At 42.5% G+C, this 27672-nt stretch overlaps 2 protein-coding genes across 2 annotated transcripts in view; one reads left to right on the top strand and one right to left on the bottom strand.

Moving 5' to 3' along the window:
• Positions 1-1546: 1546 nt before the first annotated feature.
• On the bottom strand, positions 1547-27142 carry cad (carbamoyl-phosphate synthetase 2, aspartate transcarbamylase, and dihydroorotase). The gene is made up of 44 exons (XM_049589513.1): positions 26731-27142; positions 24940-25079; positions 24640-24769; positions 24064-24206; positions 23784-23925; positions 23505-23676; positions 22037-22222; positions 21821-21930; positions 19953-20095; positions 19572-19703; positions 19162-19395; positions 18856-19077; positions 17912-18100; positions 17668-17792; positions 17420-17553; positions 16682-16794; positions 15273-15437; positions 15096-15181; positions 14671-14917; positions 13409-13507; positions 12910-13134; positions 12540-12722; positions 12221-12439; positions 11690-11857; positions 11385-11567; positions 10733-10837; positions 10257-10499; positions 10058-10139; positions 9715-9881; positions 9433-9597; positions 9054-9185; positions 8703-8904; positions 8418-8608; positions 8131-8271; positions 7885-7971; positions 7604-7745; positions 7156-7349; positions 6962-7036; positions 6554-6766; positions 5466-5591; positions 4735-4890; positions 4524-4625; positions 4276-4370; positions 1547-2508 (listed from the first exon to the last, which is right to left on the bottom strand). Exons 1-44 carry the CDS (start codon positions 26819-26821, stop codon positions 2409-2411), a joined length of 6699 nt encoding a protein of 2232 aa, XP_049445470.1. The 5' UTR covers positions 26822-27142; the 3' UTR covers positions 1547-2408.
• trim54 (tripartite motif containing 54) overlaps positions 27043-27672 on the top strand; it is a 31577-nt gene continuing 30947 nt past the window's right edge. The window contains exon 1 of the mRNA XM_049589516.1: positions 27043-27164. The gene's annotated coding sequence lies outside the window, so the exon portion shown is untranslated. The remainder of the gene's footprint in view (positions 27165-27672) is intronic.

A 27672-nucleotide genomic window follows, 5' to 3' on the forward strand; every position in this document is an offset into this window, starting at 1 on the left:
TAATGATCTTTTTATTGGTTTATAGAAGCAGTATAAACACGTGTGACATGAAAACATTATATATGTCAACCACTTTGTCCACTTCTCAATAAAAATGTAATTCTGGGTTCTCAACCTGAAAGTCAGTCTCTCCATTACATAGATATCATAAACCAAGTCAATCCATTAATCAATACTAGGCATTTCTTTTTGTCAGCCATTTCTTGGTTAAGAATTTCTCACATGCCACCAATAGTATTCTCAGCAGATATTTATCCTTTGTTCTCCACTCAAGTTCCTCCAGTCTAATCAGGCACATCACTTCAAAGTCAAAGGTTATTTTGGTCGAGAAAACAGATTCAAGAATGCCATGAATTTTAGTCCATAAGGGAGCGACCGAAGGGCAGCTCCAGAAGATACAGAGGTGATTTGCAGCTTTGTTCCCACACAATCAGCAACAATTTGTTTGGCATGAGATTTTTTTCTGGGCCGGAGTACAAAAGTAACGCATGACAGTATCTCTTCCAATTCCCCTTGCGTGATGGTCAGGTTTCCCTGTTTCACACCTTGTTTTAACTCTAAATGTATCTTCCTTGTTTAGTTGTTGGAGGCTTAAATACAATTTTGAAACCTTTTTATAGGTTTGTTCTCATATGCTCTAGTAAAAATTTCTGTGGCTGAAATGGTGTTTTAATAACTATTTTGCACAGTTTGACAAGATTTTATTACAGTTGTACAAAATGGTCACACAATCAACAGCTTCATGGATACAATGATAGCATTTCTCTGCCTTAAAGGTCCATCAGCATCTTTTATTTGTTTTATTTTTGATTAAACAACCTTAAAATAAAGATGGAGTTAGCTCAGCTGTCAGAGACAACAGCTCCAGAAAAAAGCTAGTAAGGGAACTGAGTCAAGGTTATTTTTTCCAAACTAATTCCAAGATTAAAAATAACAAGACTTAAAATTTTCTTTGTTCATTTATCTACCTTACAGTATTTTTTTTCTAGTAGCTATAGCTATCAGGGGATAATGAGTGGAAAAAGGCATTTGTAACCACAAAACCAGTCATCTCTTTTGATCCCAGTATTGAGAAGAGAGGAGCCATAATATGTAGCTACAAGTCAAGTGCTTTATATTTTAGATTTTTCTAATTCTGATATATGTTTGTATTTTCCTCTTTAATCTATTGCCATTCAACTTACTTTTCTATCTGTGCTACTTGGGCTGCTGTAACATGTGAATTTCCCCAGTGTGGAATCAATAAAGTTTTTATCTTATCTCCAAAAGACTCAGTCCAAGTGCATTAAATGAGTAGAGGCGGAAAAATTAGACAAAAATGAACAAAAAATATTTATCAAGTATATTTACCACATCAGGGGAAAAGTAGTTGTAAACCACCCATTTATTGTTTCATAACATCTGAACAACCTGGACTTAAAACTTGCCCTTAAAACAAAGAATGTCTAATTTCACTTACTTAATTTGCCATGAATTATTACAGTTACTAACTTTGGTGTTCTGTTGCTTCATGTGATAAATATAACTAATTACACTGTCAACTGCAAAAGGGAAATATGTTTCTTTATTATTTATTTCTCCACATTATACAAAGTCATTCACCAACACTTACGACACAAAGTCCCATTTGGATAAAAGTTTCATTTTTAAACTGCTGCAGTATAAGAAATCACCCCTAAACCTTCAAAGTCCAAGCTCACTGAATATTTGTGCGCATTCGTTTTCAGTTAGAGCTACATGTCAAAGCAACAACATGGAGACAGTACGTTAATGTAACTGGCACCGTTACTGGTCAGAACAGAGCGACCCCTTACACCGTTTTCTCCCTTTCAATGCATTAACTGGTCCCTTTACATTTACCTACAGCTGAGTAGGTTCTAAACAGCTACCGAAACATTAATCTCACTAACATCATAGTACCGTGTGCATTGTCACTGAATGTCCACCTCGCTTTTTTCTTCCAAGGAGTCTTCCCCCGCTCCTCCAGCTCACTATGGCTCACTAATACACAAATTACACATGGTCTGTTAACCATCGCAAACAAAACAAAACTAGTCTAAATACAGCATCTAAATTATTTCTACCTGACAGGCATTTTTATGGAAAACGTTCATTGTGTTTAAGACATTAAAAAAAAATCATCTTTTATAGTGGAATATAGTGATTTCGCTGTAGAGAGATTTGGTCCGTCAAACTGAAGGAAAGCAGTATCATCTAACAGCATAATATATCTTCATAAACTTTCTGCTTCAGTTAAAGTCTTATTTAACTCTACAAACGCCCCCGTCAAGGACTGGAAAAAGGAAACCCACAAATTTTCAGCGAATAATAAAATGCTGGTACAGTGTCTAACACGTCTTACTCTACATGGTCTGACAGTTTGTGCCACAGGAAGGCAGCACATGGATCTATCGGCTCAGTACGGTGGCCAGCAGGGCCATTCGGATGTACATGCCGTTCTCTGCTTGACGGAAATACGCCGCCCTCGGGTCTGTGTCCACCTCCACACTGGAAGAAAAGTACAAAGGAGACACGAGAAAGTGAAGCAGAGGTTTAGTAAGACTTAAGCAAGACTGAAGTGCTGCAGCATCTACTACACTACTGTAGTAAATCTGTCAGTGATTATTAAAGTATATTTCAAATGTATTTCCTCTGAGACAGATCAACAAAGCCTTCACATCATATGACCACAGCTGGAATGATTAGTCAAGTAGTCGTTTAGTTGATAAGGTAATGCTATTCTGATGATGATGTAAATTATTAAAGTCGTTCATAAAAGCAAAAATCTGCTGTTACAGTTTCTCAAATGTAAGGAATCTTTGCTTTTCCCTGTTTTATATCAGTGTAAACTGACTGTCCTTGGGTTGAGGACTGATGGTTGGACAAAATAAGCAAACTGAAGACAACTTGAAAACCTCTAACTGGAATTTTTCAGTATTTTGTGACATTTTTTACACCAAAAAAGTAACTGAGAAATGAATTAAGCAGCTGTAACGAAAATAATCATAAGTTGCAGCTTGACATAAGACTACATGTTCCTCTTATACCTCAAAAAGTTAAACTCCCTGCAAAAAGAAACCCTGCAACCCTGAAAAACCAACAATTGGGGAAAAAAAAAAAATCACATCAACATGGCTACTAAATGACCTCACGGTGAGATTGTTAACAAAGTCAAGCCTTAACTTTCAATCTCAAACTTTTAAGCCAACATGAACAAGAGGTCCTTAAAGTGCCCAGAAAACTGAAAAGTTTAATCTTCTACAATTCTATGATTACTGGGCAAAACCCATCTGCTGAGGAGGAGTGTGTGCTATGGCTGAAAGCTCCACGACGACGACGACTAAGGCCCCGTGTCCACCTAAGTGATTTTTTTTCCCAGCTGATAATGCCAGGCGCTCCTCAGGAAATGTCCAGCTAGGAGCGTTTGAGAGCGCTCTGAAGGTGCAGCGTTTTTTAGACACTTTGCGTTTGGTTGCTATGATACGGAATATCCATAGAAGTAAAGATGTCAGCACAAGGTGGAGTCCTTGCTTTGGATGAGGGAGAGGTTGGAGCATGCAAGGAAGGAGGACGGACCCGCCAGTCCGTGTGGGTTCATGAGAGGAAACATAATATATATACAGTATATTAACAGATTTCTCCCCCATTGCTGTCGTTGTTCAGCACTTGCACATGTAAGATGTGATGTCTGTCTTAGTGGTACATGTCCCTGCTCCACTGTGACTGAACGCCTGAAGTGACAGTGATGAGCGCAGCATTTTTACCTAAAGTTGATCAATTTTTAAATCTCAGCACTCAGAAAAAAAAAAAAAGCCCAACTGTGGCAACACTCATTTCATGCCCAGCGCCTCGTCGCGCTGCTAGCATTTGTGGTGCAGCTTAGATACACAGTGTTCCCATTGCAAAGCATTTAAGAAATCACACTGGGGGGCCCCTTAAGGACCTTCTGGCGACTTAATAATTTAAAAAATAAAAAATAGAATAGTTCCATGTATTGATTCTAGTTGAGAACCTGTGTTAATGTAATACACCAAATCTCTTCCCTTACTTCCTGTCTTTCTTCTACGACTATACTGTCCTATCTAAGTTAAAAATGCAAGAAAAAGTAAAAGAATTGACCTTGAAAATCTTTCCTTTTTGGTGCATTTAAGTGCTCATAGGCATAGGAAAGTAGAATAAACTCATTTAATTTGGGAAAATCCGCAGATGCTGATAAACCAGGGAGTTTCAGCTGATTCTGTGAGGAAGTATGTGACGGTGCTGACTGGGCCTCACCTGATTTCATTGACTCTGGGCAGCGGATGCATCACCACCATCTTCTTTTTGGCTACAGTCATGATGTGAGGGGTGAGAATGAACTGACCGAAACACTGAGAAACAAAACACAAAGACACATAAGTTGACTTCGTAAAAGAATCATATACAGAAATCTCCTGGTTTGACATTCAGAAATTTTAACCATTTTTATACCTTAATCTAAAGACAAAGAAAGAGTTGGTGAAATGAATCGTGAGTTCACTTACAGCCTTGTACTCCTCCTCAGTGGCAAACCTCTCCTTCTGGATCCTCGTCATGTAGAGGACATCCGTCTCAGGCAGAGCTTCCTCGATACTCTCAAACTCCTCCTGCAAACAGTTTGAATTATTTAGAGTTTCCAAACATCAGAGAAATGCTCATGTAATAATCTGATTATAACGTCACACATTTGGTCTGTAACACTGTTTTAGTCCCGACCTGTCTGATTCCCTTTGAGGCCACGTAGTTGATGATCTCTGTCGGCATGTGGAGGTTCTTGGGAGCCACGTAGCGCAGGGTGATTCGGTACTGGGTCAGCAGTTTGGCGAGGGAATGAACTGTGCGGCCGTGTTTCAGATCCCCGACCATAGTTATCTGGCAGAAACACACATGACAACAACATGAAATATAAGAAACTAAAATTTAAATATGGATTGGAGCGACAGCTGGATGATAATAATCATACTAAAAACCAAAAGTTGTTAACTGAATTCTAAAAATCTAGGGACAGTTTTTTGGTCGAAAATGGTCTTTTTCTGTCGCTCATCCAGTGCTGGAATGTAATCAAGTACAATTACTCAAGTATTGTACTTAAGTGCAGTTCTGAGGTACCTTCTACTCCACAACTTCTCTGAATTAATTGTTGTATTTTTCACTTCGCTACATTTATTTAAGTGCATTTGTTACTATTCAAATCAAGATTTTTATACATAAAACACATGATCAATCCACAAAATATGATCCACTTTTAAAGATTAAAGTACCAAAAGTATATTACTTTTGATACTTTAGTACATTCTGTTTCTGACATTTGTACCTTTTCTCAAGAGAAATTATGGATGCAGGATTTATACTGTCAATGCAGTATTTTTTTTTACTGTGGTATTACTACTTTTACATTAATAAATCGCAAGTAATTATACGACTACTTCTTCCCCCACTGCCCTCACCGTCATGCCGTTGACCGTCCCCAGCTCCTCTCTGATGGTGAAGACGTCCAGCAGCGCCTGGGTTGGATGCTCCCCGACACCGTCTCCAGCGTTGATCACAGGCTTACGGCAGTGACGAGATGCACTCTGGTGACGAGTTACAGGAAAGACAAAGATGTTAATGTAATTGAAGCTATGTGACTATGAAAAAACCTGATATATTTACACAAAACGGCACTTGTAAGATTCATCAGTTTGCTTCAAATTAATGTGACTTAAGTTTAGTTTAGCTGCACCTTGTCTAATATCATTGTCATGGTGACACTTGAGGCAGTGTGTACATAACTAAATTTATAATAGTAATAAAAGAGGGGGGGGGGAGCAAAATATCCTAACCAATAGGTCTGTCAAGTGTGTCCATCACATAGTTTTTCCACCACAGAGCACTGACAAGTTGTAAAGTACTCCACCCATATAAATCTTGATCACAACTGTTTAAACTATTTTTAAAAGATCTTTATCATATTTTAAAATTCTCTAGACCCCAGTTAAAAAAAATGAATACATACACAAATACTTATATATAAAATAATTGTAATATTGTCTTTATATGTTATATCAGAGCCAACATGCCTTCACCATGTGTTGTTGTGTGTCCATATAACCACAAGGGGGTGCCAAAGGTTCTTACAAATTCTGGTGGTGGTTTTGAATTTGACAAAATTTAAATTTGAGATAAAAAGTAATATTTTTAGCAAGGATTTAAGAAGTCTGATTTATTGTTGATGTCTGTAGAGGGAGTTTTTTTGTTCAGTTAGAGTCCAGGGTCATCAGTGACATAAACAGATGTGAGGATAAGAATAGATTTATAGACAAGTAACAGGACAGCAACTTTTAATGTTTACAATATTTCTTTTATGAGATAGAGTTATATAAAAACATGCTCTATAATGATGTACAAGTTACATATTTTGAAAAAACTGAAGAAACTAAAAAATGATACATCCAGCCCCTATTAAATATTATTGTAAACATAGCAGCAGTAAGTGACAAATGCACGTTGAACGGAGCTTGACTTTACTAAAAGGCAAAGTCAGAGCTGAACCCACCTCCACAGCTCCTGGTGTTGGGTGTCGCAGCACCAGGACATCGGCGTAGCAGCTCATAGTCTGGACAGAGTCGGCCAGAGACTCGCCTTTTTGTGTCGACGAGGTGGATTCGCTGAAGTGGACGACCGAGCCGCCCAGACGCTGCATGGCCGCTGCGAAGGAGCTGCTGGTGCGAGTGCTGACCTCGTAGAACATGGACGCCATCACTTTCCCCTGGACAGTGAGGATAGTTTCTGAGCACAGCTTAAGACAGACCAATACTAAACTACTTTAAGCCAGGGGAACTTGCTTCCAAAACTCATGCAGTGTGTCTGCAGTCTCACACACATTCACAGAAATAAAGTGATTTAAAAACACTTCCTAAATAATGCAGATGCTGTTGGTTACAGCTTTGTGAAGAGGACCTACCTTCAGCAGGTCCAGGCTTCGTTCCTTCTGAACCATCATACGCAAAGTGTGGGCGACATTAAAAAGATGTGAGATCTGAAACAAATAAAAAAATATGCAAAAAAATAAACGATGTGCATCACAATGTCTCAAATGTAAAACAAAATAGACCTCTGTTCATATATAACAGTAGCTCTGTTAATGTGTCAGTGTACCTGCTCTTTGCTGAACTGCCTGACGGACAGGATGTGCTGGCCCACCAGCGGGTGCAACAGAGGAGACGTCTGGAAGTGGGACACCTGTCCAACAGGTAGCTGACCTGGCCCTGACTGAGGGGACAGCAGCCTGGATAGAGGAGGAGGGTGGCTGTAACCGTCACCAGCACCGGATGGTGGGAGCATAGCCATATCTGCAGAGAGAAAGCAAAGCCATTTCTCAGCTTATTCTGCACAAGAGAGAGATGTTTATATACAATCACAAGCTTTGTTCTCTTTCATAGCATTTGTTTCGTGTCTCACCTACAGTGTGACTTCATCACTCACTCGTGCTACTCAGAGAACCAGAGTTATGCAAGTAACCTTTAGTTTTCTCACTGTACTGTGTGTGTGCCCACTGACATGAATGAGTACTGGGTGTTTCACAGCATTCTGGGAGTTGTAGTACCTGGTGGTAGTCCAGGATCGGAGGAGCGGTGGATGCGAGGAGGCAGCAGATAGCGGCTCTCGCCCGCTAACCGTCGGGGGCTGGGTGCTCGGGTCCGGACGGGGCCTTCCCGGGGAGGAGTCGGACGTGTGTGCTCTGGAGTCTAAGCCACAGGACACAGTAAATACACACTCTTAGAATAAATGCAAACAACACCCACCCCCCAAAATCTGGCTTGTTTGATTTCACAGTGCACACAAGAAGGCTTAAGATCAGTACAACACTGTATCCACTTTGATTACCATTGGGCTTTCTTTAACGGGTTCAGGAAGGACCGAAGCAGTGGGCCAGGTCTTCACATCTTCACCATAACCTGGAGGCACCAACACCTGAGGGAGAGAGGAACCGAAAGGATTACTACTTTCAGGATGACAAGACAGACATTTTGGGATATCATAAACCTATAGGTCAATACAGCTTTTTTGTATGTCACTGGTGAAGATGAAGAGGCAACATAAAACTAATATGTATGTTGTGTGATGGCTGACCTGGCCGTCGATGTAGGCCACCTCTCCTCGTAGAACCACGCGGAGGACTTTTCCCTTCACCTTCATACCCTGGAATGGCGTCCACTTTGACTTGGTGAACTGCATAGCTTGAGGAATGACCCACTCCTGTTCTAAGTCCACCTGTGAGGCACGAACAAATGATACAGTCATTAAAATACAAGTCTGAGTGCCATTTGTGACATGTATAAAGCAAGACAGAAGTAAAATAAATAGATCCATAATAAATCACAATCAAAATCAAAGTCATCATTTGACTGTGTGTGTACCTCCACATAGGTGTTTTCCTGGACAGGCAGGTTAAAGATTTTGCGTGGGTTGTCATAAAGTCGTTTGATGATATCATCCAGAGTGAGACGTCCGTCGCTGACAGCAGTCAGCAGCAGCGGCAGCATCGTCTCCAACCCAGGGTAACCCGGAGGAGGAACATCCCCGCTCTTCTCCATCACAGAGTGTGGAGCTAACGACACAAGACAAAGGGGTAAAACATGTGTTTCTTCTTGAGGTGGAAATAATTATTAAATTATCAAACGTGTTTCTGTGTGGTTACTGACCGTGGTCTGTGGCAAAGCAGTCGATGATATCCAGGTTCTCCCAGAGAGCCTCCATGTCCTCGTGTGTTCCCAGCATGGGTCGGACCTGTGCTCGTCCGTCGCCGATCTCCGGAATGTTTTCCTCGCAAAGGAAGAGGTGATGAGGGGCCACCTCACAGGTGACCTGGATGCCCTTCTGCTTTGCTGCTCTGATGATCAGGATCTGGAAAAAGGAGAAGACGTAAGAAGTTTTAAGTTCCAAGTCTTGATTTCTCATGTGCACAACCATCACAGTGGAGCAGTCGTTGAAATTCTTATTTGTCAGGCTCCCTCCAATTACAATAATAATTAAGTACAAAAACAGTACTTTACCTCCTCCTTCTTGGCCACGTGGCAGATGTGGACTGGCCGCTGGTAGAGCTGCGCCACCATGAGGATTGCAGCCACCGTCTGCCTCTCAGCGTGAGCGACAATTGGCATCTGCTTGGGCCACTTCTCAAAGTGCTTCATACAGAACCAGACAGTTAGTTTAGTGTGCAGGACGAGGACAGTGGGGACAAATTTTGTCCACTAGATGTCTGCAAGCATTAGTCAGAGATAGCTGAGTAGAGCAGCGAATGAAAGTGCCTTAGTGATGACTAGATGCTGGTTTTAAGAAGACACATTTTGTGCTGTTTTTAACTGGATTGTCTTAATTTAAACTAATAAAAAAGTTGAAGCACGTTGGTTTGTTAAAGGAATAAAGAGTTACCTCCATCCAGAGGGAGACGTTGTCCATCTTGAGGGTGGAGAACGTGTCGTTCAGGTACATCTTCAGGCCGGCAGCCTGGCTAGCGATGGACGGCAGGATGGCGGCGTTGTCTGAAGCAGCGCCTAAATACAGGGCGTAGTCACACCGGCAGCCCGCTTTGGCCAGCTGATGACATGACGTACAACAGGATTTATTTCTTTCATTTTACTTCAGTTATATTAAATGTTTGGAAACTAGGTAATCACAGAGGGTCTCTTATTTTCACAGAACAACTGGACGTACCTTCTGTGCCAAGGCCAGAGTACTGGCGTCAATGATGGCAGGGGAAGTATTGGGCATCGCACACACCATGGTCACTCCTCCAGCCAGAGCAGCCGCTGTACCCGAGGAGAAGTCCTCCTTATGTGTGGCACCAGGCTCCCGCAGGTGAACGTGGACGTCGATCAGACCTAAGGATCAAGCACAAAATAAAGATTTTCACCTGGAAGACATTACAGAAAAAGTCTGTTCTCCATTTTGCAGCTGCAGACAAATGATCAGAGCCTCTCAAAGGTCCAGCAGTCACTCAGAATAGAGCAACATATCAGTCATTCCAGGGCTGCTTCTGCTGGTTGCAGCAACTCACCAGGCAGCCGGACCAGCGTCTGAGAAGCCATGCTGTCAATGTGAGTTTTCACTGGTGGAGTCCGACCAATCTGATGAAGAGCCTGTACACACATCAGCTCGTGTTACTTATGTTGCCATCCAACTTCTATAGCACTAACACTTTAAAAAAAAAAACAAAAAACAAAACAAGCAAACAAAATGACAAAACATTTCCAGACCTGGACAAAGAGTTTGGTGCACTTGATATCGATGATGAGCGGGACGGAGTAGTCGATGGCCATGCGTCTCGTCCTGTAGCCTTTGGTAACAAAGGAGGAGAGCCTGCGACCCCCGCTGTTCCTCATGGAGAGGTTGATGACCAGATCGAAGTGGTTTTCCTCCAAGTAGTTCATGATGCTGCGCTGTTTGTCTTTGGTGGGACACTCGCTGTCGTCCTCAAACGGCCAATCCACTGCTGTAACCTGAAACAGGATGTAATTGATGCTTTGTGATACGAACCGGGAACCCTCCTGCTGTGAGGCGACAGCGCTAACCACTGCACCAACGTGTCACCAGGACAAAGCCCCAAAGCCCAGGTTAGTTATCAGTCCAGTTAATCTTGATTACCTGACTTAACAACATACTTTTCTGATGTTAACCGATGGGTGTTTGTGTGATGAAATAAATCAAAAGATGAATGTGTATTTTAAGTTACCTTGACTCCATGTTCTGTGTAGAAATCTGCAGTACCCAGACTGGCGTACAGGTCGTAACCCAGAGACTCCAGAGCCTGCACAGTGGGCAGCAGCTCACTCTTGTTCTGCAAACACAAAAACACAGTAAACAAAATGACAATCAATATCATTATCTTAAGTGAAATGGTTTTATTAATGCAAAAGTATGGATAATAAAACATTTCTAATTTTTCAGCAGCTATTAGCACAAGGAATTGCTTTCCTAAATGTCAAATTACAACAATAAATTTAGAAATATTTTATAACTTAATTGCTTTCTGAACAGTCGGATTGCTGTATTTATTTTTCTAGTTAGACAAAAAAAGAAACAGTTGTATATGGCGCCATAGATCCATGATATATCATGCTTCATATTTAAAAAATCTAGTACAGAAGAGCAACTAACTGACAGATATTCATCATGATTTTCATGTGTCCCTGTAAATTATTCTAGTTGTGTCATAAACTTGGTTTTGATGCTTTTTTATTGCATTTGGCATAACGATGATATTGTACTGTTTTCTTTACTTCAACTGCCAGCTGAACTTAACATTCACATCTAACAAATAACCAAAACTTGGCTTTGGTAAATTGACCAGCATTTAAAAGAGAGTTGAATGTGCATGTCAGTACCTTATAGCTGCCGATGGAGAGCAGGATGTTCTTTTTAGGGATCTTGAAGCCTGTGGAGAGCATGGCTTTGAGATAAGCCTCGTATCTGTTCTCCCCGAAACAGGCCACCTCGCCAGTGCTGGTCATCTCCACCCCGAGCACCACATCAGCTCCTGCCAGCCGAGAGAAGGAAAACTGGGGAACCTGGAGGGCGTGACATAAGGAAACACATGAGACACAGTGAGGTGAAATGATATTTGATGGGTGCTATTTCGGTAAAAAGGTCTCCATAGAGGGTACTATACAGCTCAGTTTGAGTTAGTTACCTTGACTCCTACGATCCCTTTTCCTCTCATCAGCCCCACAGGCTCTACTTCCTCCCTCACAATGGCCTGAGTTGCCAGTGCAACAAGATCCACGCCCAGCGTCTTGGATACGAAGGGGAAAGAGCGGGACACTCGGACGTTGCACTCGATCACCTTCAGTTGATCATCCTGGCAGATTAAGCACAGTATTAGAAGATTGTTGTTAACAGTGGAAACAAAATAACTTGCTCAGTTGTTTCTGACTCTCACTGACCTCCTCAACTGTTTTCATAATAAATACTTGCAAATAAAACTGCTGCGTCAGACTGAGTGTCCGCCACAGCATAATGATGCATGTTCAGCACGAAAACAATCTTCTCCATATTTGTTGAAGAGAAATTAATTTGAAGACAAAACAGAACAACAAAACATCATCATAGATGGGTGTAGACATGTTTAAATTATGTTTTACTTAGCTGAAACTCAAAATATGCTTTAAAAGGCCATAAAAAAGGTCATATCAACATTGCACTACTTTCAGATGATTCTCACCTTAGCGATCAGCTGCAGGTTGAAAGGTCCAGTGACCTGCAACTCCTGGCCGATGGCATGGACGATCATCTTAATCCTCTCTATCGTCTTCTGATTGAGATCCTGAGGCGGTGTCACCAGTGTGGCATCACCGGAGTGAACGCCAGCATTCTCCACGTGTTCCGACACTGCGATTGCAATCACCACCCCGTCACAGGCTACAGCGTCCACGTCTATTTCCTGGAAAATGCAAAAGTGTTACAGACACTTTGAACTCTCTATTGTCACACAGGTCCTGGTAAGAGCTCAGCTTCCACCACTCTGAGTCTTTTTGTCTTACCTTGGCCTCCTGTATGAATTTGGAGATGACAACAGGGTGTTCCTTGGACACAGCCGCAGCATTTGTCAGGTATTTCTCGAGGTCGCTGTCACTGTAGGCCACGTTCATGGCTGCTCCACTGAGAACGTAGGAAGGACGAACCAGGCAGGGGTAACCCACAGTCTCACAAAACTTCACAGCTGACTGGAGATTAAAAAAAGGGATGTGAAGATGGGTAAATACAAACTTGTCTTCCAAAATTTAAAATACAGTACGCAGAAAAAGACCACAAACAATACAAAAATGCTTTACACGTCAAAAGGTCAAAATGCTGTTTTCTAAAATTCAGTACTTTAAAAACACATTCTGGTATAAACCCAGTCTGCTGTACCTCAGTGTCAGAGAGCTCCTTCCACTGCGGCTGACTGATTCCGATGGTGTCCAACATTCGGGAGAACTTGAACCTGTTCTCGGCACAGTCGATGAACTCGGGCGAAGTTCCCAAGATGCGGCACTGCTGACGGTGTAGCGACATGGCGATGTTGTTGGGCAGCTGGCCTCCCATAGAGAGGATCACTCCCTCTGGGTTTTCTCTCTCGTAGATATCCATCACCACCTGAGATATGCACAGGACACTAATTAAAAATCACTTTTATAAAACTCATAATGTGCTCTATGATTTCAGTTTATAATGTTGTTTTAGACAACAGCTAAGTATATCCAGGGCAACACTGTGTCACTGTGTCCTAAACATGCTCTATCTACTTGATCTCTACAACACAAACTCACCCTGTTTGTTTAGGGAGTGACGTTAAAGCATCTCATCAGCTGCAAAAGTTTAAGATGAATATTAATACTATTAGTTATTAAATAGTGGGGGAAAATCTTACCTCAAAGGAGATCTCATCAAAGTAGAGGCGGTCACACATGTCATAGTCTGTACTGACCGTCTCTGGATTGTAGTTCACCATGATGGTCTTATAACCCATCTGTAATAAATGAGACATAATGAATACATTTTGTTGTAATACCATTTGGCTAACTGGCCAACAGTTACAAAAAAGGTTAGGCATCATTTTATTTTCATGACAAGAAGTACTTCAATATACACATTGTCTATGATCAAGTGACCTTACCAGGTGAAAATCATATAGACAGACTGCAGCATTTATTTAATGACTAAGGTCCAACATGCTGCAACCAGAGTTCTCATTAGCCACCTGTTATTTCTAGTGCTGAGAGCGACAGAGTTTCCTCTGCGTTAGCTCAGAGATCAAGAGCTGGCCATTGAGAGACCTTGTTATACTTTATATCAGCATGCTGAACACAGAGCCTGCTTAGACATGGTTCTTTACATGCATCATGGTTGATTCAATAACAAGTGAACAGCTCAAAATTTGTCTGTTCACACCTGGCATTAGCATGCATCTTGAGTTATCACTTCTGCGCTCTATGAATAAACATGTCGCCTATCATTTATTTCATCAACGTTAAGAGACGACTGCTGCAGGAGTGTGAGCTTTGCGCCGGGGACAGTTGGTGAGAGTCCGCCCATACACACACAAACACACACACTGAAAGTGCTAACTGTTAGTTGACCTTAGCCGTGTAATGCCAGCAGTTATTGCGGGATTTAATAACAGAGTCGAGCTATTTCAGCGTCAGTTTGAGTTTGTTGGGACTGTTAAACACCAGCTAACACAGCAGACTTGAACTGACAGTTTGCCAGAGGGACAGCAACTCCAGAGACATTCCTTCTGCACTGCATCTAGCCTGTGTAACGGCAGCAACAGAAAGTTTGCTTTTCCAGCAGGGAGTTGGAAAAAGCAGTCAGCTGAGTAGATGGTCCTTCAATGTGTACTCAGCTGACTTCCTTGCTTTTCCGGCAGAGAGTTGGAAAAGCAAGGAAGTCAGCTGAGTAGATGGTCCTTCAGTGTGGCCGAGGACACATTAGTATACACACTGCTAAAAGAATGTGGCCACGTGCTCCCCAGACCACCTCTGTAAACAGTGTAAACGGGGCCAATGACTAAAGTGCTGCACTTAATCAATAAAGCAAATTTGTTTTTAAACTATAGGTGAAATAGAATAATGAAACATTTAGTTGAAGAGACCAATAACCTGCAGCAGTATGAGATCATGCAGGACTCACCTTCCTGAGCTCCGTGATGCACCCGACTGCACACCAGTCAAACTCCACGCTGCTGCCGATGCGGTAAACGCCAGAGCCGATCACCATGATGTGCTGATCCTCGAAGCTCAGGTCGTTCTCCGTGCCGTGGTAGGTCAGGTACAGGTAGTTTGTGTGGGCGGGCCATTCAGCCGCCACTGTATCAATCTGCTTCACAACCGGTAGGATGGACCAATCGCAACGCAGCTTTCTCACCGCAAGCTCTGTGCTGTAGGAGGAAGAAAAAGACATTCAGAAAAAAGGATAATCAAAAGTAGGAGAGCTTCAGACAATCAGCGTGTTCTTACTCTGAACTTGAAATTAATTTGTGGTGCCAACTGACAACAACTACCCAAAAAATTATGAGGTAATGTGCCCTCGGGCACCATATTGTCTTTCCCACTGACCTCTGTACGGCTTGTGCAATCTGCTTGTCTGAGAAGCCCAGCTGTTTGGCTTTTCGCATCACCTCTGGAGGCAAGGCGCTCTCATCCTTGTGGGAAGAACAACGTTATGAAGAAATATTAAAGACAAGAAGACAACTGCTGCTTATTTTCCCACCATAGTTACTTATCAGCTTTTACCTGGCTGTACGTCTCCAGCAGCCGCTCGTGGTCAGCGATGTTCTTCATCTTGTGCAGGAACCAGCGGTCGATCTTGGTGAGCTCGTACAGCTGGTCCACCGTGTAGCCGGCTCTGAACGCCGACGCCAAAACAAAGATACGCTTATCTGTAGGAGTCTGCAGCTCCTGGTGAGCAGAAGGGAAAGAGCAAAGCATGATCATATATTCTAATTGAGATCAACTAAAGAAATCGTGGTCAGCTGTGAGCATTTGGCCAAGAAATCAACTCCATACACAGTAATAGTAGATGATATATATTTTAATAAAATAATGTAAATAACGTAGACCCAGCAAGGCTTGCATCAGCTGTATCAGTAAAAAGTCTTATTGACAGCCTGACAGTATACAGTATTCAGTGGCCAGTAGCACCATCTGCTGGCCAAGTTTAGAACATCATGACAGTGCTGCCCCACGTCAATGGACTGATCAGTGACTTGTGATCCTGCAACTTTTTCTGGTGGAGCCATTGGGGCATTTTCCCCAATAAATGTAGTCCTTTATATGAAAGTCTTATAAACTGAGCTCAACAAGTCAAACAGGCAATAGTTATCAAGAAGCAGCATGTGACATCTCACTTTGAAAGGTTCTTTCAGCATGTTTTAGAGTGCATGTGTGGTGAAAAAGATTGCTAAACAATGTTTTATCCAAAATACAAATTAACTAGTATTTATTAAAGATATACTATGCAGGAATGGTCGGTTACTCTTTGTAAGCAGTATTGCCAATGAAAGTGAATGTCAACCCCAGATTCATTCTTGTTCAGGAACAAGCATTTTCCGCTTGGCATTTTCGGTGCTGCATCTGCGATATTTGTAGCTTCCTCTTGTAAGCCTGCTGCTTATGGTCTAGCACCTGGGGTCTCATTTATAAACATTGTGTATGCACAAAAGGAGGCCTGAAAGAGGCGTACGCCACTTCCCACGCAAAAGTTGTGATCTATAAAAACAGACTTGACGTGAGAAACTTTGACCTATGTTCACGAACATTTTGGAGACAGTAAACTGCTGATGCAGATGGTGAGGTGGAGGCCTGGTTGTGGAACTTGTTGAATATTTTTTGATGCACGCCATTTTTGGCTTTCGTTATGTCCCCTACCCCTACATGCAAAAAGGAACTGGGACGCCCCTACCCCTCGTGTGAACGCGCAAATGTAGGGGTAGGGCTTGGGGGGGTATTGGGACGGGCCCTTGTAATGGGTCATAAGTGATGACTGAGAGGGATTACTTCTGTCTGATTCTATAAATTGTTTTGTTTTTTTCGGAAAAGCCCTGCATAGCATACCTTTAAAGATGGTCTCTTCTGACACACAGGATGACTGAATGGGTGATTTGATATTATGTAAATACCTACACCTTAGCTTTAAAGATTACCTTTTCAGAGACAGGCTTAATGGTGTGGTCAAAGCCAACACAGTTCTCATCCACCATCCTCAGAGCTTTCTGGAAGGCCTCCTCAAAGCTGCGGCCAATAGCCATCACCTCACCTGTCGAGAAAACTACTGGTGAAGATCTGCTTATAGTTGCTGTTGTTCTCCGCTAATGCAGCTTCATAAGTAGCAAGATAAGGTTTAGATCTTGTCAAACATTTTTTTCCAGTATCAAAGCATACAGTTCTTTAAAGGTGCTCTACACAATGTATACAAACCACTATTTGCTATGTAAAGACAGAGTGGAGTAATGACGTCCTGAGCAAAGAACAAAGTCACGTTCCCTGTGTGTGTGTTGTAATCAGAGCTTCTCTGTTCTTTGTTGTGGTAGCTGGTCTGGCCATACATGAATGTTAGTGCATGTGAATCCCTGTGCGTGAATCCCACTGGCTAGCTAATTGCCACTGCTCAGCACTGCACTCATACGGCAGGTTTTTACTGGTATAGGCATTGTCGTAAAAGCATAACACACACCCTCTGGTCCCCCCTCAGGTTAACAATGGAAGCAATGTCAGTATTGCTGTCGTTAAGCACTGTTTGCTGCTAGCCGCCGGCTCAGCCACCTGTTGAGAGCCTTGTGCAGACAACCTTTGAATCATAGCTACACTCTGATTATCATATAGAGCACCTTTCAAGGCAAAAAAACACACTGACAGTTATAATAAAATTCAGTTTCTCTTACCAACACTCTTCATGGAGCTGCCAATCTTGGTTGAAACTCGGAGGAACTTGCTGAGATCCCAGCGAGGCACCTTCACCACACAGTAGTCCAAACTGGGCTCAAAGTTTGCTGTTGTCGAGTTGGTAACAGAGTTCCTACAGAAAGTGAATTTACAGATTGTTCATAAGTGAATCACACAGTTCCAAGAAATTACAAAGGGATTTAAATTATTTGAATATCATCTGTTAAACTTAAAATGAGACACGTACTTGAGTAATGGCAGCGGGATCCCCAGTCCAAGTTTAGCCGCTACGTAGGCCAGAGGATAACCTGTCGCCTTACTGGCCAGGGCCGAACTCCGCGACAGACGGGCGTTCACCTCGATGATGTAGTACTGCAAATCATCAACACAGACAGGTTAGAACAGAATCTGTGTGTGTGTTTGTACTTCTGTCCCAGCAGCATGTGTGTTCTGGTAAGTATAATTAAACGGGGAACATTATTTTGAGTTACCTGTTCTGACTCCGGGTTCAGGGCGTACTGGATGTTGCACTCTCCCACAATGCCGAGGTGTCTGATGACTTTGATGGCTGTGTTCCTCAGCATGTTGTATTCATAGTCGTTAAGCGTCTGACTGGGCGCCACCACAATGGATTCTCCAGTATGGATGCCCAGAGGGTCAATATTCTCCATATTACACACCTGAACAAGAGAAATGAATAAAAGGTCGTCTGTCAGGTGTCATATTAAATATTTGTGCTTCATAAAATCAGGGTTCCTACACATATTTGACATCTGAGTACAGCTATTTGTTTATCACATAAATGAATGATTTTAAGAAACTTCTCCAAAACATTCTGTTAATTTCAATCCATTTCAAGGTTTGGAAACCAGTCTGTCAAATGTCAAAACTTTACAGGAATTTTAATGACCAAATGAACCCTGTATTACATTGTAAAATAACTGCCAGAAGATTGCAGCCTGTTACTGTAACACCCAACCCATTCATAAGTTCATCTCTGCCCAGCGAGGAAGTAAACAAACTGGTTTTACTTGTGAAAATATTTTTTTCCGTTAAATGCTTCCCCAACAACAAAGCATTCAACAGACACACGGTTCTGTGCCACTGTCATATTTCCAGCCTGGCCACCCCCCTGAATTAAATGCATTTTTCTCCCCACTCGCTCCCACAGCTGCTCTTCTTTCCTGCTCCTATGGCAGCTTGACTCCTCTCCTCAGCATGGATGCATAAAGAGAACTCGGTAGCTGTTGCTGTGTCTCATGTGTGACAAAGAATAGATGAGGACAGACTCGCTGTTGAAGACGAGAAATATCCTGGGCTAAACATCAGTTGCAAATCTTGTCAAATGTGATTTACCTGTGAATACTAGCAGACTGGGCATCAACTGTAAAAAGCCTGTTATCAAAATACCAGCAACTGCCTCCTCTTTACTCACAGTGATGCAGTTGTCATAGGCATCTCGGACCACCTCGTACTCAATCTCCTTCCAGCCTTTCAGGGATTTGTCCACCAGGACCTGAGAGGTGTGGGCGAAGGCTGATGTCACCAGAGAAGTCAGCTCTTCTTTGTTGTTGGCAAAGCCCGAGCCCAGACCACCCAGAGCGAAAGCTGAACGAACCAGAACAGGGAACCCTAGACGTTCTGCGGCTGCCACTGCCTACAAAGACATGAATTAAAAGATACGAACAGAATGAAGAGAATACTAAATATAAGGTTTGGAGGAATAGTAATGACTCCTCACCTGCTCCACGGACAGCGCTGCTTCACTGGGTGCAACATGTTCATTGATCTCTTCCATCTTCTCCACAAAGATCTTCCTGTCTTCGGTCATCTCGATGGAGGCCACCGGTGTTCCCAGAACCTTAACTTTATACTTCTCCAGGACGCCCAACTTGGTCAGCTCCACACCACAGTTCAGAGCTGTCTGACCACCGAAGGTCAACAGTACGCCATCTGGACGTTCGTTCTTTATCACCTGAGAACATAAAATTGGGAAGACATGCAGCATTTGTAACACAAGAAAACAACTATTGTAGTCTTTTGTCAGATGAAATCTAAAAGAAATGTACCACAAGAAAAACACCATTTATTGTCGTACAGACTACAATTATTCTCAGTTACCACATTCAGTCAAAAAGAGTCCAGCTTTACCTGTGTGACATAGTCCGCCGTGATAGGGAGGAAGTAGACTTTGTCAGCCAGGCCCTTTGAGGTCTGGACAGTGGCTATGTTGGGGTTGATCAGCACAGTCTGGATATTCTCTTCCTTGAGAGCCTTAATAGCCTGGAAAACAGAACAGGAATAATGAGGTATAATAAAGGCCTAATGGGCTACTTCAATGTTGGTGACTGAACAGTGAAATCTTGTGGTCAGCTTTCAAATCTTCAAAGGAAGTTCAGCAGCCACAAGGAAAAGTAGACAGACACATATCTTTGTAATGACTTTACGGTCATATGTTGCCTTTTAACAGTTCATACAGCATAACTTTAGTATTTCGTAGCCAAACAATACCAGAAGACATTCCAGACAGACCTGAGAACCAGAATAGTCAAACTCCCCGGCCTGGCCGATGGACAGGCCTCCAGAGCCCAGGATCAGGACCTTTCTGGGTCGGGATACCTCTTCAGGCTTTACGGAACCCGTGAAGGTGAGGTGGTCCATGAGACGCTGCTTCACTGGAAAAATCAGGCACACAGGCATTTTCATTTTGCTGCTCATACTCATAGATAGTTGATATCAACATATCAAGGTTCCAGACAAGTCCTTTTGTAAAGAAGCCCTGAAACAATCAAGGCACATTTTTTATTAACTGACAGAAACCGTTAAGAAACCTCGGAGTAATATTTGATCAAGATTTGTCTTTTAATTATCATTTAAAACAAACCTCACGGACTGCATTTTTTCATCTGTGTAATATTGCGAAAATTAGGCCTATCCTGACCCGAAAAGATGCAGAAAAATTGGTCCACGCTTTTGTTACCTCAAGGCTGGATTACTGTAACTCTCTATTATCAGGTAGCTCTAGTAAGTCCTTAAAAACTCTCCTTAAAAACTCTCCAGCTAATTCAGAATGCAGCAGCACGTGTACTAACAGGAACTAAGAAACGCGATCATATCTCTCCTGTTTTAGCTTCTCTGCACTGGCTCCCTGTAAAATCCAGAATTGAATTTAAAATCCTACTGTTAACTTATAAAGCTCTAAATGGTCAAGCTCCGTCATATCTTAGAGAGCTCATAGTACCATATTATCCCACCAGAACACTGCGCTCTGAGAACGCAGGGTTACTCGTGGTCCCTAAAGTCTCCAAAAGTAGATCAGGAGCCAGAGCCTTCAGCTATCAGGCTCCTCTCCTGTGGAATCATCTTCGTGTTATGGTCCGGGAGGCAGACACCATCTCCACATTTAAGACTAGACTTAAGACTTTCCTCTTTGATAAAGCTTATAGTTAGGGCTGGCTCAGGCTTGTCCTGTACCAGCCCTTAGTTAGGCTGACTTAGGCCTAGTCTGCCGGAGGACCCCCCTATAATACACCGGGCACCTTCTCTCCTTCTCTCTCTCTCTCTCGTATCCTATTACTGCATCTTGCTAACCCGGCCATTCTGGATGTCACTAACTCGGCTTCTTCTCCGGAGCCTTTGTGCTCCACTGTCTCTCAGATTAACTCATACCGCAGCGGTGCCTGGACAGCGTGACGTGTGTGGTTGTGCTGCTGCCATGGTCCTGCCAGATGCCTCCTGCTGCTGCTGCCATCATTAGTCATTAGTCATACTTCTTCTGTTATTATACACATATGATTATTGTCACACATGTATACTGCCAGATATTAATACATACTTTCAACATATTGTACCGCAGTAACCAGAACTATAATATTATTACTTTCATTAATGTTGTTGTAAGCTACTGTCATTACCTGCATCTCTCTCTCTCTCTCTCTCTCTCTCTCTCTGTCTCTGTCTCTGTCTCTCTGTCTCATTGTGTCATATGGATTACTGTTAATTTATTATGCTGATCTGTTCTGCACGACATCTATTGCACGTCTGTCGGTCCTGGAAGAGGGATCCCTCCTCAGTTGCTCTTCCTGAGGTTTCTACTGTTTTTTTTCCCCCGTTAAAGGGTTTTTTTGGGGGAGTTTTTCCTTATCCGCTGTGAGGGTCTTAAGGACAGAGGGATGTCGTATGCTGTAAAGCCCTGTGAGTCAAATTGTGATTTGTGATATTGGGCTTTATAAATAAAATTGATTGATTGATTGAAATTGAGAAAGACAGACAAACTCTAAAGTAATAAATTAATGATAAAGTTCAATAATGATGCTATTAAACACATCATTTGGCCTGAGAAATAATGTGTTTTACATACAAAATTGAAGTGAGACAATAAAAAATGCTGAAACTGTTACCAGATTTGGTGGTGTTGCCCTCCTTGTGGTCTTTCACTGTCTCCAGAAAGACATCAAACAGGCCGACTAGATCTGTGGGGCCAGCCATGTGCTCTGGGTGGAACTGAACACTGGAAAAAAAAATAAATCACAAAGGATTTACTGGCACTGTTCAATGACATAGGAGGTATCATCTCCATAAATCACCACATCACCCCTGTCACTGAGCCCCATTACCTGAACAGGGGTTTTGTGTTGTGCACGATGCCCTCATTGGTGTGATCATTGGCGTTGGTGAAGAGGATGTCCCAGTCGTTTGGCAGGGTGTCAGGGTCGACGGCAAAGCCATGGTTTTGGCTGGTGATGAAGCAGCGATCTGTTCCCTTATGGATGCACGGCTGGTTGTGGCCACGGTTACCGTATCTAAGAGAAGTAGAATTTTTTACAAGGTGATGACATGCATACAAGTGTGCTTCAGCAAAGAAAGGCAAAATTCAATGTGTTTACCAGACATACATTTAAATTTTGGCACATTCAGATAGGGTTCAGACAGGACCTGGGGACTACCAGGTCCAGATGAAAAGAAAACATGTATTGGGGTTTAAACACTGATATACCTGTAGCTTCATAAGAGCAAACTCTATGAACTACATGTAATTTCAATTTCACTGCAATCCCACAATCCCCTTGTCTGTTGAGATGCCAACAACATTCCAGCAGGGTAATGGGAACATTTGCTGCCCACCGTGACCTTCACACTGAGCCTGATAAGGTGGAGTCCCACAGATGTAGCTGTGGAGTTCTGCACCGAGGAGCGGACCAGCTTGTTTCTTTAGTCTTTCTCATAACAAGGCTGGTCAGTTCAACCCTCCACTGCTCATACAGGAGAAGCCAGACTGCTGAGGACAGCAAAAATCTGTTCACATCACAAACCACCCAAAAGAAAAAAAGTTTGTGGGCATGAGTGTCTGTGTTTCGAGAGAGCGTAAAAGGGTTTTGAAGAGGTTCCCTGGTTCAGGTCACTGAGGGCACATTTCTGTCTTTGTCCTGTTCCAAAAATCTTCTATAAGCTTTGCAAGAGAACGACTGAGTTCCAGACAACTGTGCATATCAGGAGTATCAATAATGGACATAGCTACAATGACATCATCCTTTGGTTTGTGGGCTGTCATTTTAAAGCCTCGAGTTCAGCATTTTGACCATCTACATCTTAGTTTTTGGGAGCCAGAAGTGACCATATTCGGTTGAGAGGGTGAAGCTGTGGAGGAGCGAGGGGTGGACCTGACTCATAGTATGCGTAACTCTGGGCCTTAATGAAATGTTAACAGGTGAGTTATAAAAAGCGAGAAGGAAGTGCGGGAATGATTAAATGTCCAGTGGACTTTGAGACAACTGCTGCCCACAGCGTCTTCCGGCCATCCAGCTGAACCAATCGCAACTGAGCGCAGTGCGACCGTCCTGGGAAGAGGACTCCGGTGGGACGAGGGGAGGACTCTACGTTTACATCAATATTGCTTAGTGCTCAAACACAATCAAAGTTGATGGGCAATGTTTCCCTGATGTCAAACTTTTTGTGTTAAGATGCTGAGCATACTATCTTAGTTGTAGTTGTAGAACGACAATGAATTAACCTTGCACCTTGTTATTCATCGCATAAAAAGGTCTTTACAAAGACATTATGGTGTTTACAGTATGAGATACTAACTTCATCTTGTAGGTCTTCGATCCAATGACCAACGACAGCAGCTGGTGTCCGAGGCAAATACCAAAAACTGGCTTGGGACTTTCCACAGAGACCACCTTCCTCACATTGTTGATGGTGGTCTGACAGAACTGGGGGTCCCCAGGGCCGTTACTGATGAACAAACCGTCAAAATCTACAAGAGATAATAAACCATCTCAATATTTTATGCCCCAGTCAACCAACGCCTGACACTGAAGTCAAAATTAAGTCCATTATTAGCAGTGCAAGTGTGTGACAGACCTTTGCTATCCAATGGGTGGTCCCAGGGTACAACAGTAACGCAGGCGCCCCTCTGAGCCAGACAACGGATCTGGTTGTATTTGATGCCGCAGTCCACCACTGTGATTCGCAGACTGCCGCTGGGGTTGAATACTCGGGGCTCCTGGAGACAAACAAAAGAGAAGTGATCAAATAAACAGGTATGTGATGAGAACAAGGACTGTTTGTATTTAGTTTAAAGGTTCTTACTAAGTTCAGAGTTTCTCGTTTACAAAGGTTATTAAATGTTTGGGTGAGTTACCTTCATGGAGACCTCCTGGACCAGGTTCCTCTTGTCTGGGTTAACAAAGGGAATACTGTCCTCAGGCGTCCCGTCCATGACCAGCTTCCCCAACATGGTGCCCTTCTCTCTGATTTTTTTGGTCAGACGGCGGGTGTCAATACCTGGAGAACATGGAAACAGATATTTTAAAATGTGTAGTTTAGGTTTGGTGTTTTATGTTTAAAGGTTGCAAATATCTCTGATTGTTTGAATATTATATTAGATGCTAAACTATAATTTGGTGATCTTTATGTTTTTCATAAATGTTTCTATTTCATAGTTTAAAGGGCTGTACAGAGAAAAGTATAAAAGTTCCCGTCTATGTTTGACTTTCCTCAACACAAAAATTGTTGCACCGAGGAATGTAAAACATGGCTTGCTTTTTGGACATTTTTCAACTGTCTATGCTGCCCCATCTGTGTGTGCGAGTCCTTCCTTGCTGCACTATACTACTTCAGATACAAGGCCAATTAGTTTGAGTCCTTATCATCAACTTACGCATTTAACGTTGCATTCATACAGTATATTGTTATTAGCTTATATAGATTTGCTGACCTTGAATTCCAGGAACACCTTGCTCTTTGAGCCACTGGTCCAGTGACCTGACTGAACTCCAGTGACTGGGACTCTCCGACAGCTCGCCGATAATCAGTGCCGCGGCGTGGATCTTTGATGACTCGAACCACTGAGTAAGACAACAATAATAAAAGAGATGGCAATCAGTATATGATCACAGACAATAAGTTAGATCTAGTATCTTCCTTTTTCCCTCATCTTTCAACACCCCCCATCATAATTGCGTAAAACACTCTCACAGCTTAGTGTTATCATAAAAACAAAAATAAAAATGCCCACCTTGCTCAGTCCAAACTCTCCCTCCTCGTCCTGCGGTACACCATAGTTACCCACCAGAGGGTAAGTGAGGGTCAGCAGCTGGCAGCAGTACGATGGGTCAGTAAGAGCCTCGGGGTAACCCACCATGCCCGTCTGGAACACTGAACACACCCAACATTCAGTTACATTTGAATGATTTAACACAAATAGTATTTGTAAGTTACTGACAGCAAAAGACTAAAGTGTGCTCAACACAAACTTAATAAATAAAAGCTGTAATTGTCTGCATATGTTTATGGTTTTGTTAAGACAGGCAGACAAGTGTTGACTCAGGTTTATGGTCATTTTAATGCCTGTTACAAGTAGCAATCTACTGGCAATTCTGTAATAAAACTGATAACCTCCTGTGACCCTGTGTCCTCATATGAGGACATCACATTCTGGGTTTGCTGCACCTTATACTTCATTCTCCTTAACTTTGACCTGTTGTCCTCAATCATGGACATGTTTTTGTGCCATCTAGTTGTATCAAAAGCACAATACACTTATCCATGTAAAATCAAGCTGGTGGCCATCTCTGCCTAGTCAGTCTGCAGCCAATCCCAACAAGCAAGTGGACAAAGTACAAAACCTGATCACATTTTATAGCTGAAACGTATTTATTCAAGATTATTAATGTCTGTAATTTGATATGACAACAAACATAAACAAGCTTTTCTAATTGTCTCATTTGAGGCCACTGGGACTTCATTATCATCTTAAGGATGTTGGGACCAACTAGGTGCCAGACTCTTAGTTTGGAGTATGGGGCAAGGAAAATTCATACAGAGTTTCTAAATGAACAGGTCACATTACTTCTAGGTTTGTTGCATCATTTGTAATTAGTTTTTGCACAGCAATGTCCAGGTGATCAGTTTTATACTTTATTACACACTTGTGACAATTAAAATAAACCCATTGTCCCCATATGGGGTCATCTTTTTTTCTCCAAAAGTACTTCATGTTCAGGGACAATGTTTTTTTTTGTTTGTTTTTTTAAATACTTATCAGGTCCTACTGATCCCAGATAGGAGGGAGACATTAAAAATGTTTACCAAACAGAAGCTGAGGTCTCAGGAGGATAAAACTGGGCCTGCACTATGGCATCCAGATGTGAGAGACTCTTCTAAACTACTGGCAGAGATGCATTCCATCCTGTTGTTTGTCCCGCCAAACTACCTTGAAAATGTCATCACTTTAATGCTGACTGTGTCATAGGCACGAGTACACGCCACACAGAGCAGAGTTTGTCCTTGTGAATAATCAGTGTTGCCTAATATTTAATTCGGCATACCTGTCACACTTCTGAGTTGCTTCTTTTTAAACCACAATCTAACTTTCAAATAGTAACATTAGTTATCAGCCATTTTATCGAACATCATACATTCATCTGCCAAAATGACCACACTGAAACTGAATGCGGTTTGATGATGTATCTGTGGGATTCACTGAAAGAGGGAAAGTGTCACGTGATGTACACGCATGCCTACTACCGTTAATGTAAGCTAACCGAACATTTAACTGGCAGATGTTTGACTGGAGTTTGGCAACTGGCTCCTTGTGAGGGAAAGTAACGTGGAGTTAGAGGGTTTTAGAGGAACTCTGATCCAAGTGCATCGTGGCACATTAGGACAAGCGATATATAATGTCCAAAAGAACAAAATACACAAAGCGAAAAGTCTAAAGCTAACGTTAACCTTGCGCAGGTGGATTTTGTATGAGCTAGCTAAAATAGCAGTAATACGATGAAGTCATTAATAAAAAACGACCTACCAACTTCTCCCGACACGGACACATTTGCCCCGAAAAGGAGGCCTTTGAACGTCGTCCCGTCCTCTAAAATCAAGGATGCCATCTTTGACATTGTTTTCTCTCAGGTGGCTAATGCTAACTATCGTTACTGTAACCGGAAAATTGGAGGATGTTTCTGAGAAGTGATGAGTCCCCGGTCTCCACGTGAAACTCACGCCGCGCGAGCAAGCAGAGATGGAAGATGATGTTCAAAAACTACCGATAAAGACCAACTCGGACCGCCGGGAAGATGTCTGTCAGCGTCTCTATGAATATGGAGCAAAAGAGGGAACAATAAAACAGAAAAAAACGGTTTTTTTTTTTAGAAAAATGGCCGGTTAGACAGACGGGACGGGGGGAGAAGGTGTTCCACACACGCCGCCAGCAGTGTGGAAGTCGGCCTGCAGCCTGGGCCGGTAAGTTTGACACAGTAACACGCAGCATTTCCACCGAGGAATTTCAAAATAAAAGCCACGGTGATAAACTGCTGTAGGATAGATAGAGTCAGAATCAGACGGAGCTTTATTGTGGAGGGTCTGGCTGCAGTGCTCCAGCCTCAGACCACACCTCCATCACCGGAACATCCCGCCCCTACGCCCTAACAACCAATTGTGTGTTTTTACCGCACTAACTGGTAAAGATATCAGCCAATCACGTTGCTGTATTGATGAGCGCGCTCATCTGCCGGAAACTAAGTCAGTGTTGTGAAAGTGTGTGCAATAGGAGTGTAAACGCAGTTTAAACCTAATTTCGGGGCAAACTCACTGAACTTTTTGGGCAGTTTTCTGATCAAAGTTCACCAATGACTCAAAGACAAACATTATAAGGTCGATATAACTGCAACTTAGAATGTTATGCCACGTTAAGTTCACATTAAGCAGCATTTATTAACCTTATAAGGTTGCTAACGTTAGGTAGCTATAC

This window comes from Epinephelus fuscoguttatus, linkage group LG11 (assembly GCF_011397635.1).
Source record: "Epinephelus fuscoguttatus linkage group LG11, E.fuscoguttatus.final_Chr_v1".
NCBI classification, from domain to species: Eukaryota; Metazoa; Chordata; class Actinopteri; order Perciformes; family Serranidae; genus Epinephelus; species Epinephelus fuscoguttatus.